Source organism: Pinus tabuliformis, chromosome 2_2, assembly GCF_031772625.1.
Source record: "Pinus tabuliformis cultivar Carrire ecotype Pingquan chromosome 2_2, CPIR1, whole genome shotgun sequence".
In the NCBI taxonomy this organism is placed as follows: Eukaryota; Viridiplantae; Streptophyta; class Pinopsida; order Pinales; family Pinaceae; genus Pinus; species Pinus tabuliformis.
The window spans coordinates 157,778,086-157,794,652 of record NC_142300.1 but is presented as its reverse complement, the minus strand read 5'-3'; the positions used below and the strand labels follow the sequence as shown (position 1 = coordinate 157,794,652).

The 16,567-nt window shown below is 31.9% G+C and overlaps 1 protein-coding gene across 2 annotated transcripts; it reads left to right on the top strand.

The window, feature by feature from the left end:
- The first annotated feature begins 2,023 nt into the window (after positions 1-2,023).
- LOC149191902 (uncharacterized) lies at positions 2,024-4,573 on the top strand. 2 transcript variants are annotated; one of them, XM_089404407.1, is made up of 2 exons: positions 2,024-2,289; positions 2,778-4,573. In XM_089404407.1, the coding sequence occupies exons 1-2, from the start codon at positions 2,094-2,096 to the stop codon at positions 4,307-4,309; spliced, it is 1,728 nt and encodes a 575-aa protein (XP_089260533.1). In that variant the 5' UTR covers positions 2,024-2,093; the 3' UTR covers positions 4,310-4,573. The 2 variants fall into 2 exon arrangements, with proteins under 2 accessions (XP_089260533.1, XP_089260532.1); XM_089404406.1 differs by having other exon boundaries at positions 2,775-4,573.
- Positions 4,574-16,567: the final 11,994 nt, after the last annotated feature.

The window sequence follows — 16,567 nt, the reverse complement described above, 5'->3', positions numbered from 1 at the left end:
CATTTAAAATTGTTTTAAAGTAATTAAAAATATATATATTATTTATATTTTCATGTTTTTATTGGATATAGCAGTCTAGATCCATCTTAACTCTGGATCTACCAAATGTCAAGAGGAATAAAATCTCTTTTCATTCTAAAAGAGATTTGCATGTCAAAGGGTTTAATCCCTCTTGTTGCTTGATAGATGTGGAGTTAAGATGGATCTAGGCTCGTTTAATTATTAATTATTAACTATATTATTAATTCTGTTTTATTTTATTTTATTTTTATTTGATGTAATTTGATTGAGTCAAAATGTTTTAATTAATAGTTATAATTATTAAATTTTTTATTTTATTGTTATTTTTATGAAATTTGATGACACAAAATGTTAATGATAGGACATTACATCTCTTCCATATTGGGCTAGAGAACAACTTTTAGTGCAATAAATAAACCATTTGAATATTTATGTTAACTAATTTATTTTAATATTAACTTAAAAAACATAAACACATGTATATCTATAAAATATTTCAATGTGCAAAGGGAAGAACTAATTGAAAGTAAAAAGATTCAATTCCTTAGTAATTCATTCAATTTTAACTGTAAAAGTAACGTGTGATATTTAAAAATATTAATAGTAATTAAATATTTAATGTGGATCATAAATATAATATTTCAATACTTAAACTTAAGTAATATTGATCCATATTCAATAAAAAACTGTTGAATGATATATGGAGTTGTTAATTATGTACAAATTGAATGCCGTCGATATTTTTGAGGGCTTTAAATCTATTTATGCATTCAAAAATCTATTTCAACCAACAAAAAAATGGCAATCTCATAAAAAATTGTATGGCTAGATTTTAGTGGAAAAAAGAAAAAGATAGAATAGTTAAGCTCTTCTCTTCTTGCATCACATCATTCCATTGTAATTATATGCAACATTTATGGCTAATAAATCTTTTGAAACATTCATTTTTATTTAAAAAAACACAATCTTTCAACAACATAACCACCTTAATTCACATTTATACTTTAAAAGTAATTAATTTCTATATTCCCTTAAAGTAATTAATTTCTATATTCCCTTCGCCAACTTTACAGGTATACTAGTTTTATATATACAAAGCTTTATATAAGTTAATCATATAACTTAAAACACTTAAATCCAATTCCTCATATAAAAACAATGAACACTCTAATAACCAATCTAGATCTATCAACACACAAATCTTTGTTAAATTCTACCCTCCAAAAAAATACATATAAATAACAATCAAATTTAACCACTAACTATTGTGGAAAGGTTTTTGGCTCTGGATATGGTTCTGGCTCAGACTCTAAAGAACTGGCAGCTCCAAGTTTAGCATCCGCGAGGTTTCCCGTTTTGCTTCGACTCGTTTCAACAACGATAGAAGCTGTGTGTCTGTATCGAGTTCTGTAGTGGTTATATTTTCAGAGTATTTGTCGTTTTTGCTTTTGATTATTCCATTGTAATGTTAAGATCACATAATTATGGACATCCACTTCATTATAAATTTGAAATAATTAAAATATATTAAAAAGGATTCGTTGAACGAGATCCTCTTATAGTTACACACATGTTTTGGATGGAGCTTACTTTTATATGGAAAGTCATGAGAATTTTTTATTAAATTTTGATCGTAATAAATGGTTCACATGGAAATGAATGCCATCACGACAACTGGTGGGCTGGCTGGTTAGTTGTATCAATGAATGATGGGCTGGGCTGGGCTGGCTGGTTAGTTGTATCAATGAATGATGCCATCTTTTCTCCCACCCACTATTTTGCGGTGTTTAAGACACCATTCTTACACATATTCCACTCTGCACCTTTACGCACGCGTATAGTTTTAATAGAATTGAATGCTAATACCATTCATCCAATCCACAAAGAAGAAGTGACCCTACGTCCTCAACCTCATTAACTCACTCCTGCCGCTTGCATGTGAAGTCCCTGCAACAATCGTTTTGTTTTCATCCAAATATTTCCTCCTTAAATACCACCTATCAGTGGATTCTCTCCTTCCCATTCTCAACGATCAGCTCATCCACTGACACCTCCAGAAACTTGGTTGCATCATGCGGTCTCCTTTATGGAATGTGATTTTTGTGGCCGTAACTACATTTCTGGCTCTGAACCAGGTGCTGGCGCTGGCTGTGGATGGATATGGATATGAACCCGCTTCAACAAAAGCAGGATATGCGTATGTCGTAGGAACTGTAACATGCGACGAATGCACCCAGAAGCATATAGGAACCACTGCCGCCTTATCAGGTCAGACTGCCCATCTTTCCATAATTTGAATTTTGTATTTCAAGTCTACTGGTCAAGATGCCCATATTGTACATAATTATAATGCCAAGTTAAGATCCTTCTTTACATCTGTTTCCATGCATTCCTATCTTGCCATTTGCGCGATATATATATATATATATATATTTGAGTTCTTCAGGTCGGTTGGTCATGCGTACACCTCCCAAGTCCCACCAATTACATAGGAATGCGTGCAACATAAATATTTCATAATAAGCATGGAAATTGAAGATCGCCTTAATTTGAAATGATATGGATTGTGAAAATGAAGATGAACATCGCCTTCATTTGAAATGATATGGATCGTCAAAATGAAGATGTTTTTGTTACGTGGGAAGCAGATGTATTTTCTGTGGAAGTGAAGTGTAAAAGTGAGGAAGAAGATATTAATTTTGAATATTTATAAAGGGTTGATTTTGATGTTTTTGTTTTTGTTTGGTGTGAAGTAGATATATTGTCTGTACAAGTGAAGTGCAAAAGAAAGAAAGAAGATAGTAATTTTGAATACCAGTCAAGTGTTGGTTTTGGAAGTCTGGATGAGAAGGGAGTATTCAAAGTGGAGATTTCTCCTCATCTTCTTAATGGCAAAGGGGAATTGACACATAATTGTTATGCAAAGCTCTTGGTAAAAGATGCAGGTAGCCATCAATATCATTTATGCTCCACATCAACATCGAGCAACTTGATTTTCAAGTCGAAGGAAGGTGATAAGCACATCTTTACCACTGATGGCAATTTAAACTTGTCCTCCTCCTCATGCCCTGAAGCATTTTTGTGGCCACTCTTCCACTTCCCAAAATCCCATCCCAAGCCTAAAACTTATCCACTTCCTAAGTTCCCACTTCCAAAATTCTCACCAAAGACATTCCCTCCTCTTCCAAAATTCCCACCAAAAATATTTCCTCCTCTTCCAAAATTCCCTCCAAAGACATTACCTCCACCTCTTTTGAAGTCCCCTCCCAAGCCATCCTTCCCTCCTATACCCTTGATAAAACCAATCCCTCCCATTTTTCCAAAGTCCCCTCCCAAGCCATCCTTTCCTCTAGCACCCTTGATAAAACCAATCTCTCCCACTTTTCCAAAGTCCCCTCCCAAACCATCATTTCCTCCTTTGATAAAACCAATCCCTCCCACTTTTCCAAAGTCCCCTCCCAAACCATCATTTCCTCCTTTGATAAAACCAATCCCTCCCACTTTTCCAAAGTCCCCTCCCAAACCATCATTTCCTCCTTTGATAAAACCAATCCCTCCCACTTTTCCAAAGTTCCCTCCCAAACCATCCTTTCCTCCTGCACCCTTGATAAAACCAATCCCTCCCACTTTTCCAAAGTCCCCTCCCAAACCAACCTTTCCTCCTACACCCTTGATAAAACCAATCCCTCCCACTTTTCCAAAGTCCCCTCCCAAGCCTAAAACAAAGCCTATCCCATCCCCTTATCCAAAATTCTCTCCAAAGCCCTCATTTCCTCCTAAGCCTAAAACAAAACCAATATTGCCACCTATTCCCAAATTCCCTCCTAATCATTCATTTCCTCCTAAGCCTAAAACAAAACCATTCTCACCACCTGTTCCCAAATTCCCTCCGAAATCCTCATTCCCTCCTGAACCTAAAACAAAACCAATCCCACCACCTCTTCATAAATTCCCTCCTAAACCTTTTTTTCCTCCGCAACATAAAATAAAGCCCATCGCCCTATCTCCACCTAAATTCCCTCCCAAACCATTCTTTCCTCCAACACATAAAGAAAAACCAAATTTCCCACCTTTTCCAAAATTTCCTCCAAAACCCTTATGCCCTCCTGAACCAAAAATAAAACCAAACTTACCACCTCTTCCAAAATTCCCTCCAAAACCCTTCTTCACTCCCATACGTAAAATAAAACCAATGCCATTGACTCTTCCCAAATTTCCTCCAAAACCAAAACTTAACTTACCTCCCTTACCTCCCCATCCATTTCTCCCACGTCCAACTCAACCTTAATATTAGAGTACGGCCTTTTCCCATCATAAGAATGGCTAGAATACCCTTAATTTATGTGATTCGTGCCTTTGAATAATCAACGGAGTATTATACCTAAACCACCTCTATTTTCTGTCGACTCTATGGTACCGATTTGAATTATTGATTATATGGATATTTAACTTTGGACATTGTTCCGAGGCCATAAATAAAGTTTATGGTAGACTGTATTATTAAAATGTGATATGTTTAGATTTTTTAATATGGATATTTAAATTTGGACTTTGTTCGAAGACCATAAATAAGTTTATGGTAGTGTATTATTAAAATGTGATATGTTTAGATTTATTTATTAAAAATTGAAGTATTTCATAAATTTGTTTTGGTAATAAAATTGTGTCCTTCGTTTTTTCTTTCAATTATATATTTAATTAATAAAATTAATTATTTAATTAAAAAAGTTTTTATATAAATTGTTATGATAATGGATATAATTTCTAAAACTATTTTGGACATGAGGAAATATATCAATGTAACAATATTTATAAGCATGTAACCATTATAATAATATTTCTTATCATCATGTCATTTACAAGAAATTGAATTTCTGTGGGGAGATAATAATCATCCTACCCAACCACTCAAGATAATTCCAATTGACATATTTAACATATGAATATATTTTTAAGATATCAAATATATTCATTTTCCATTTTGTATTTCTAACAAATAAATAACTAAGGAAAAAATATATAAAAATTAAATATATAATAGATTTACCAAATAAATTTTGAGGATTTGAGTACCATTTTCAATGTTCTTAAAAAATGTTTTTTTGTTAGGCAATAAATATCGAAATAGATATTAAATAGAAAAAGAAGAGACCGTGCCTTGAGAAATAGATATAAGAATGAAAAGTAAGCCTCTTTGAGGTGACAACCTCCTTTTACAATAAAACAAATGTACAAGAATGAGATGAGATGCTCTAAAACACCGTCTCCTTGGGATACATAGGATACAAATGGTACAATTACAATTAGAAGGTCTAGCCAACGACACTAATATAACAATAGAAATATAACTCATTGTCTAAGAATTTACATGGGCTTTATGAATAACATGGGGCTATGTCTAGGGCATAACATGTCCCTCTCCTTCAAATAGTTGTTGTCCTCAACACTTGAATATTGTGGTGTTTTAATTCATCTTCTGACGTCACCTCTTCCATTGGTAGGTTCTTCCATTTGATGAGGTACTCCGTAATTGCTCAATTTTGAAGCTACTCAATCATTGTTTCAAGGATTGTTTATGGTAATATGATTTCCCCTTTTTCATTATTCTCTGGTAAAATAGTTTAAAGTGGGATTTTCTCACCAATTACATTTTTTAAGCAAGAAACATGGAAGATTAGTTGTACATGTGAAAATGTAGGCAACTCAAATTTCTAAGCCATACTTCCAATCCTTTGCAACACCTTATATGGGCTATAATACTTAGGTGTTAATTTACTGTCCTTTTGTTGCTTGAGGGATTTTTTTTTTTTTTTTTTTATGGTTTTAGCCTAAAAAATATGAAATCCCACACTTCAAATTCCCTTTCACTGCAATGCTTATATGTTTTTTGTTTCATCCTATTTTGTACCATAACCAACTATAATTTCCTTCAATAGTTTGAGAACCTCTTGTTGGTGCATTACGTGGTCCTTGTTTATAATTATTTATCCTATGACTAGGGTCAAAGTCATAATTGAATATAAACTCAAATAAAGTAAACTCAGTCTCAAAGTAGTAAGAGCATACATTCAAGTAAAATGGTTATGGAGTACATACTCATACGATCAAACTCTGAAGAAGATCCTAATTGGAAAGTCCTCATTTTGATGTCCTACTACAAAACTAACCTTGTATACCTACACATAAAGAGATAAAACTATAAGTAAAAATGAAAAAGAAGCAAATCCTAACTCCTTTAACTATGTGAGACTAGAGTGGTTGATTTCCTACCAATTCCTATTGAATGACAATAATAAATCGCATTAAATATATTGAATTGGAAGAGGGAAAGAAAAAAGTTATTTGTTGATTAAATGAAATGATCCAAATAGTGAATTTACCTTATCTTTGCTATCCACGTCACTTGGAATATCCATCTAGGTTCCTCCTCCCAAGCCACTAATGGTTTGTGTGACCTCACAATCCTGACTCAATACATGCAGGAGAAAGAGGAGTCTCTTCTTCAATCAAATTTGGATGGGAAAGGTACATTGGAAACAAGAGTTTCGAGAGAAGGAATTTCCTTAAAAACAAAAGGATGGATTACTTGCATATTCTAACAATAATTCGTTAGCATAAGGGTGTCTCCCCTTCTCCTTCACCTTAAGGTTGCATTTATTCCAAGAAATGATGGTTTACCTAGTTATCGACATGTAGTAGGAGGGGAGTGACATGGAAAACCTGTAAACCCTCCTTGAAAATGCACAATTTTACACACATTTATATTTTCTTGGTGTATTTTGGAGGTATATGCTAGTTATCAATGGGAAACTAGTGTAGTATGCATGTTGCTTGAAGGAAACCTACATATATATGCACTTTATTGGATTAAAATCAAAATATATATGCTAACCAGCGTCGATCCATCTTAACTCTGGATGTATGTATGCATGTTGCTTGAAGGAAACCTACATATATATGTACTTTGTTGTATTAAAATCAAAATATATATGCTAACTAGCTTAGATCCATCTTAACTCTCAAGGTGCAAACCTCTTTTCTCAGTGAAAAACTTGAAGAAAGGTTTTCACCTCGAGAGATTTGATCCCTCTCGGAGCTTGATAGGTTCGAGCTTAAGATGGATCTAGGTTGGTTTAATTACTAATTTTGTTTTTTAGTTTAATTTTTATTTTTATATAATTTCACTGAGTCAAAATGTTTCAATTAATAATTTTATTTTTATGTAATTTGATTGGTTCAAAATGTTTAGATAACATAATATAACTGGACATTGCAACAACTCTTCCATGTTGGGATGGAGAGTGTCTCTTGGCCCAACAATGTAATAGAATTAAATTAAAAAAAATTCATTTATAAAATATTTCGATTATCAAATGAGAATGGATTTTGGTCATGTGGTATTGATTAGCCATGGTATTGGCTCATGGTATAGTATGGTATGGTATGGTTAATAATATCCATGGTAAAGTGGGCTGAGTATCCATGGTTAAAAGTCTTGTTAATTGTAAGTATTATTTTGATTATAAAATGAGGGATGGTTTTTGGGCATGTGGTATTGATGAGCCATCATATTGGCCCATGGTATGGTATTCATGGTAAAGTGGTGGTGAATATCCATGGTTAAAACACTTGTAATATTGTAAGTATTAAGTTTTTTTGTGCTTATTAATGAAATTTAAATATTGTTACAAAATTTTTATTTTAATTTATAAGGTGAAATGGATCTTAATTTATAGCTATATCTTATACATTTTCATGTGATAGAGGTGTAGATATATCTCAAAAGTAATTATCATATTTTTATTTTAAATTTAATAAAAAAAGTTATAAAATTAAATTCAAATATAATATTTATAAAATATTTTGAGTGTGAAATGAGAGATGGTTTTTGGGCATGTTGTATTAATGGGCCATGGTATTGGCTCATGATATTATAGCAAATCCTGTTTACAAGTTAGCCCCAAGGGTTAGCTTAGTTGGGTGAGTTCTCGTTGCTAAGTACCTTTCCAGTTAGGAGGTCATGTGGTCAAATCTCTTCGATGCCCTTGGGGTTAGGCCTTACTTGTTTGTTCAGTGACCTGGATAAGTTGTTTGTTGAGCGGGTTGATTTACCTGGGTGGCTGGGTGGCTTGATCTACGTGGATTTTGGATGTAGCGGCGGCTGGGTGGTGGCTTGATCTACGTGGATTTTGGATGTAGCGGCGGCTGGGTGGCTTGATCTACGTGGATTTTGGATGTAGCGGCCACCAAGTGTTCGTGAACCACCTTTAAAAAAAACCTATTTACAAGTTAAAAATATCTATGGAAAAGTGGATGTGAATATCCATGGTACCAAGTGTCCGTGAACCACCTTTAAAAAAAACCTATTTACAAGTTAATAATATCTATGGAAAAGTGGATGTGAATATCCATGGTTAAACATATTGTTATATTGTAAGTTTATGTGCTTATTAATTAACTTTAAATATGGTTACATAATCATTATTCTATTTTATAAGGCAAAATGTATCTTAACTTATTGTTGCTACTTATATATTTTAATGTAATATGTATATTATGCTTTTTTTAATGTAAAATGTTATTCATAAATTTATTAATAAAAACAAAATTACAATGTAACAAATTTGAATTTTATTATTTTGATTGCTTTTAACTTTTTACAAACACTACAACATCTCCCTTGGGCTTTATATTAATGTTAACCGACATGTAAATTTTTACCAATTTACTTATTATAAATTGGACAGATTAATATAAATTCAAAATATTAAGCCAACATGTAAATTTTTTTACAAACTTTCTTACATTACATCTACACATTACCCCAATACTGGGCTATAGAGTGCCTCTTATCACAAAAATATGTTTTAAAAGATTTTGAAGGAGAAGTGAAGTCTGTTATTGCAAGGGTGTTTAGGGATCAAGGCCATTGAAAACATATTAATCATCAGGGTGGATGAATATACTATAATAAATCCCCCCTCATATGTCAGGTTAGAAGGGAATATGACAACTGATATGCATTATAAAATCTTGTAGGAATTTGTGAGGTGGGTCGATGTAGAGGTCGCTAAATTATACACTAGAAAGATACTTGTAAGAATGAAATAAAGCACGAGATAAATCTCTTCTCAAGTCAACAATACCCCATGCTCAGGTGTGGTAAAGTGTGGCCACTAAATTAAGTACATTGCAAATCCATGAAGTATATCTAAGCAATAATCATGGCCATGATAATGAATATATAATGGATCCGTGTATATATAGGAGCAAGGAAAATTTTCAAGGCTAATATTCACAAGTGGGACGGTTTCCATGCCTTTCAAAAACAAAACAAAAAAATACAAAAAAAAAAACAAAAACCAAAACACAAAAAAAAATTTCATTTGCATTTTTCCTATAAATGATTTTCCCAAATTTCATAGTCTAAAATTATCCCACCTTAAAAATTGCCAATATTTATAGATACTATATAAAGTCATTAGAAACTTGAATATTTTTACAAAAATATTGTCAAACATTTTATAGTTTGCATCCTAGGGACTTATAAGATTTGCCAGGCTTCTCAACAATATTAAGATAAATTTTCATCCTTAAAATTTTCCCTGCATAAGAGTAGCAAACATTACTATGAAAGAGATACATAGTATCCATGTCAAAACAGACCATAGCTAATGGGCCTCAAAATTGGCATCTATTTACATCATATTTTTCCTATTCCAAATTCCCTTTCACTTATATATGACCCCATATTAGTCCATTCTAATGCTTATATGTGGGATTTAGACAGAAAGAGTTTTCCATATCATTTACTTAGTATTTTACATTAATTTATGGTTAAGCATTAGAAATAGATCATATTTGTATTTATTGTTGATTTAATATGCAAGGATGAAGCATTAAAAAGGTCATAATGGTTGCAATGCCACCACAAGGTGTATCTTGGTCACAATTGTTGTTACTTAGTTGTTGCAACTCACTACTACAACTCTAGTGCCGCAACTCCCTACTGCAACTTTGGTGTCGCAACTCCTTACTGCAACTCTGGTGCCACAACTTTGTTAGTACAACTCTAGTGTCACAACTCTGGTACTACACTTTCGGTGTTGCAACTCTAGTGCTGCAACTTTGGTGTTGCAACTCTAGTACTACAACTCTGGTGTTGCAATTCTTGTGTCACAACTCATTGTTGCAACTCTTGTGCTGCAATCCAACAACTCTCATAACATTGAGTCAACACCATAACCATGAGCCATCAAAAACTTGAGCTTATTGAAAACTTAAGATGATGTTGTTAGACATTTCTTGTTCCACTATTTCAATTTAAATCAATATTAAACATGATTATTTGAGTTGTTAATACCTATTTTGGAACATGTATGAGCCGTTTATTGTTTGTTAATTGTAAACAAACCACTTGAGAAGCGTGTAAAGACATATTTATTATTTACTAATTGTTAGCGAACCACATGAACAAATTGTGGATTTCATTTATTGGTTGTCATTTTATTTTTAAACAAATATTATGTATAAAAAGAGTTCCTCTTTCATTCCATATGGAGGACTCTTAGAGCAATGTCTAAATCATGATGAAATAATTTAATTATTAAGATTTTATTTCAATTGTAGTTTATAATTACCATAGTTTATGATTAGATTAATAATTTAATGCATTTCTTTTTACATATTTATTTACCTCGGATATTTATGGAATATTACTTTATTTAATTATCTTATGTTGTCAATGTAGCAAGTGTTGATAAATATCAGCACTCAGTTCTATGGAGGCAGGGCCTACTCCAATATACAATAGAGTGTTGTGTAATTTAGGTAGTTCTCTTATCTGGTTGTGTAATTTAACTTAGTTATTTAATAAAAAACTTTTGGTGAAAATCACATCATAAGATCCATGTTGACGTGTTTCAAACCATCCAATGTGGTTCAACGCGTCAACATAGCTCTTATGATGCGGTTTTCATCGAATTTTTTTATTTAATTTATGGATCACATAAGCCTTAATTCATATATTATATCCTTAGTTATTTATTCACGGAGAATTTAGTTCTATAATTAATATATAGTCATTTAATTTTTGGAATTAATTATTAATTCACCATTGTATTTATTTATTTACCAAATTATTTATGCAATTTATTTTTCATTTGGCATGCTTGAATTTTAGTTGGTTTACATTCATCTATGTTGTTGAATAAATGTGTTCAACGCAATGATTAATTTGTTAGTCTTAGAAAAACATAGATCATCTTGGAAATATTAGTCTTTTCATTCATTTTTTACTGTGTTTCTTATCTCCTACTTGTGTGGTTTTTTCTACCTATGTTGGGGGTTATAGTGATAAGTGTCCTAAGCCCGTTAGGTAAACGTATGTTATTTCAATTATGTAAGTGTGTGCATTTTATTTCCAACATTTGTGTTTATTTCTTTGCAAATGATGAAAGCTTCATAAGCCACCCATCTCTTATTACAAGTGTTTTTACTTTGATGCAAGTGTGTTTCTGTTATTGTAAGTGTGTTTAATTTCATTCAAGTGTATTTAGTTTCCTACAAGTTTGTTTACTTTCTCGTAGTTAGCTTTAGACACTTTACCTTCGAATTTGTAGAACATTTCTAGGCTTGTAAATTGTTTATATTCCATATGCAAAATTAATCATTGATACTGCAACCATAAAACAAACTAGTGCGAGTAGGGAGTGTACCCTGCATATACAATGCATGGTAACTCATAAATTCCATATGAGCCTCGGGTTGATAATTAAATGCATAGTCTTTTGGTTTTCTTTCTAAGCAATTATAAAGGTAATTAAAAGGCCTTTCATTTTAGTGTCATTGTCGAGGAGTTACCAAAGGCACATTTTCATTCTTGTATTGGTTTGAAATTTGTATTTTGGCAATTTATTTATTTGTTGTAGGTCATTTAGATACATTAATTGAATTGCTAAATATGTTGTGGTGCAATAAGAGCCACACATAGTACTAGTATTTATTTTGTAGGAAGGTTGGAAGAAGGAAAATAAAAGCATTTATGAATGAAGAGGATCTAAGGGGATGTCAAAGCCTTCAAGCTTAAGGTATGCGATGCATTATGGATTTCATGGATTTGGTAGGTTTGCAACTCATGGTTTTGTTTTGGAAAATTCTTCTTTCTCATTCTTCCCTCTCTGCCCTCCCTTCTTCATTTTCCATCTTCTAACTTATAGTTATTTTCTGCAAGACACCTAGTCTCTTTACTTTTGGGAAAATGTAAATTAAATCAATGAATCAATTTTTGAGGAATTAATGGTCGGAAACAACACTTGAGTATGCTCGGTAAAGTTTGATTACATGTCTCATCTCCTACATTTTCTTGGTAAAATATTGTTGTAAGATTGACATTGATACATCTTGTATCTAGACCATTATCCTATAAAATTGGTACGCACCAAGGTTGGGTACCTAAGTGTCTTAGTAAATGGGAATGAGTCCATGGGATGACCAATGGCCCAATCGTTATATCAAGGTTGACGTTTGGCCCTAGAGTACAACAGGTTCCCAATCAACCTATACCATTATACAAATGTTTGGCCCAAAGTTATGGTTGGTTCCTAGTTGGTATATTTCCCTTAACCATATCCTTGCAAGTGAATAGAGGAGTATCACAATATGATAGTTATAATCCAAACTCCCTCCATAGACTTTCATGTTTCATTTTCCCTATTTGTTTTTTGGTGAATGGCTATTACTTTATGAAGAATGTAAGATTGAAATTGACACATCCCATATCTAGACTATTCTCTTAGAGAACTAGAAAGCACTATTGTTTGGTACCTAGGTGTCTCAGTAGTTGGAATGTGTTCGTAGGATGATCAATAGTTCAATCCTAGTTGATTTGTCCCCATAGTACAACTAGTTCCTAGTTAACTTAAATTAGTGTTTGTGTATTGCCCTGCTCTAATTGATTGATCCTGATATGACATTAGCCTTGATATAGCCTTAGGGCTCATACACTATTTTTGAGGATCTCAGGTTGAGGATCCAGATATTTGACTTTTGTTATTTGTGGATGAGATAATAATTATTTTTGAGGTTGATGTTATTGTGATGTAGCTGTAATGGTCCATGTATTTATGATTATATCTAATCGTGTGATGGGTTCATTATGTCGTTTATTTATATTAGTTCTTGTTCACAATTAACAATATGTTGATGATCATGTCATGGTGATGATTTAGCATACACAAGAATATTGGTAACTATTACTGTGAACAAATGCTACGAATGGTTATTGAGTGTGGCAGAAGGCTACCCATACCCATATGCACTTACATTTGTTGAGTCTAAAATATTTGGTTTGATTTGAATTACATATTATTGTCTAAAAAAATTAAATCTCAATTTCAAATTTTTCTATGAGTACCAATAACATAGTTACCAACGAAACAAGAACTTGATTGAGTTCTTTCTTTTTTAGAGGTAGAAAAAAAATCATCCAATTTTGAATAGTATTGATTCAAATACACATTTTCTTTTGGGGCATATTTTTGATACTTTAAATTTTCTTATGTATTAAGTATGCGCATTTTTTAAAAATGTTAGTGATTTTTATGTGGATTTTGAAAAGCATCAACTTTTTTTTCGGGACATATTTTTGAAACTTTAAATTTTTATGTCCTAAGTATGCATTTTTTTAAAAATGTTTGTTATTTAATCACTTTTCAAGTTTTATTCTTCTCCTTCTTCTTTTCTTCACTTGTTTTTAAAGAGTTTTCAAGTTTGTCTTTCTTATTTTTTTTACAATATTTTTTTTAATGAAATTTTTTATTCTTTTACAAAGTTAAAAAAAAATAATAAAAATAATATTTTTAAGTTATGATTTTTTCAAAATATATTTATCTATCCTTAATTAATACTTCAATACACATAAAAGAATTGTCACTAAAAAGATAATAATTTTAAACATTTGACAAAAGAATATGCATTTTTCATATAGATATAATTAAAAAAAATATACATTTTGGGACTTTTTCATTAAAAAGACATGTAAAATAAAAGATTTTTATGGAAAAAGCTGCACCAAAAAAAGTTGGAAAAATAACAATTTTAATGATTTTTTTAGAAATTTTATGTCTAGAGATCATGACATTTGATTTTTTTCAAAAATAACAATTCACATAGAATTTTGGAGTCGTATTTAAGTGCGACTTTTTGGAGTTTTTGGCAAATTTCTAGCCAGAATCCAGTGAAAACATTTGCGGTCAAATCTTGATTTGTATTGTTTAAACAGGTTTTTTGACTACATATATGGATTCAAGACCCTCACTAACCCCTGGGGCACTTAATTTGTGAAGAGTCTGTCTGTCAAACATGTGATTTCAATGAATTCCTTCTGGATTCTAGACAAATTAGATCAAAAAATAAACAGGAAAACTTTTCAAAAATTCACAATTACAGATTGCTCATAGAATTTTAAATACAAATAAAAATAAATGCATAAAAACTTTAAAAAATAAATCTATATAGCAAATTAAAATTAAATTGTTAAAAAATGAATTTTAAATAAAAATAAAAATAAAAATAAATAAAATATTATTAAAAAAATAATAAATAAAAACTTTAAAAAATAAATCAATGTAACACATTAGAATTAAATTGTTAAAAAAATGACTCATGAAAAAAATATAAAAAATTAAAAATCAATAAATATAAATATATAAATATATATATATATATATATATATGACAAAATATATTTGAAAAAGATAACTTAAAAAGAAAATTGAAAAAAATTACATAGTATAAAAAAACTTCCAAAAATATATATTAAAAAAAACATACTCCATATATATATATATATATATATATATTTAAATATTAAAAAGTTAAAAAATAAAATAAAATAATTAAAAAAAACAAAATTCAAATAAAAAAGAAAATATTGCGCCCATGGCGCTTTGGTGGGGTGCCAGGTCAATTCTCAACTCTTGCCACTTTGAGCCGCAACTCGGAATCGACCTGCCCCCACCAAGCTACGAAGGGGTTGTGGACCAGGGCAAGAGGAGCTACACCAACTCCTCTTACCCTGGCCCGCGACCCCTTGGCAATGGGCGAGGGTGGCAGGGTGATTCTCGGATTCCTCCTACCAAGTTGTTAAGGGATCGTGGTCAGCGCAAGAGGAGATGGTGCAACTCCTGTTGCCCTAGTTCATAGCCCCTTGGCCATTGGGCAGAGGTGGCAAGTCGATTCCAAGAATCGACGTGTAGAGGGAAATATTTAAATTTTACTTTCTTTTTTTTTAATATTTTAAATTATGGTTTTAGTTGTTTGCTTAGGGTAGCTCAATTGGTAGTGGTTGTGGAAATGAAGTCTCATTGAACCGAAAGTCTTGGGTTCAAATCTTGTGCTATCCCTTGATCGGGGTGAGAAGTTGGACATGATGAAGATGTAGTAGTCCTACTAAGCTTACAAAAAAAATGTGGTTTTAGATATTTTATTTTACGTTTTTTTTAATGTGTTTTTTTATTTTTTATTTTTTTCAATGTTTTTTAATATATATACTTTTAATGTTTTGTTTTGTTTTTGTTTTTTTGTTTGTTTGTTTTTTGTTTTGTTTTTTGTTTTTTTTGTTTTTTTTGTTTATATATATATATATATATATAGGGGAGATGATCTGATGGCAAGGGTTCTTGAAATTTTCTGTTGCACTGTCGCAGCCTCTCCGCTCGGAGACCTGGGCACCTATGGCAGTCACGGAAAGGGATTTCGATCCCTCTGTGATAGACTTGGAGATGGTTACACAACCTTTGCCATTCAGCTGCAGATCCAAAACTTTCATCTACTAGAGGTCGATCGGCTCATATTTTGGCAAGGGATGATCGCTTTTGATCTGGATCAGAACTCTATCCACGGATTGAGCCACATCCTACCAGATCTTATGATAGATTTTCCCTTGCTCTGGCCAGAACTGGAAGTATCTCCTAGAACCAACAATACAAAATACCGATTAGTCAACGTAAAGATAAATTGAGACAGAGGTGATGCAGGAGCATCCGAGTGAAAAGGCGACAGTTGGGAAATGTTTTTATTTTTATTTTTATTTTGCTGGACAGAAAGAAAAACATTTTGAGTTTCTATTTTATTTTATTTTATTTAAATTAAGGCTGACTCAGCCATTGTTCTTTAAAATTAGGCAAGCAAATCAAGATAGGATTACTTAGGAGCATGTTTAAAGAAATTGTTAGACAACTGAAAGGTAACTGAGGAACAGTTCCTCAACTGTAAAGAAACTGCTAATAATGCATTGAAAAAGAAAAACCAGAGCTCATTGAGGGGCTACCATCTAGAGAGAAGAGAGAGCTCATAATTTGTAATTTACAATTGTCTTGAATCTCTATAAAAGCAAATAAATCTAGAACCTGTCATTAAGGAAGCAGGACAATTTTTTTTTCTCCTTGTGCATAAATATTTCAGGCATTGTATTGAAAGTATTGAAAGTAAGACAGTGAAATAACTCATTAAGAAGCTGAATGGCATCGACAAGAAACTTGTGACA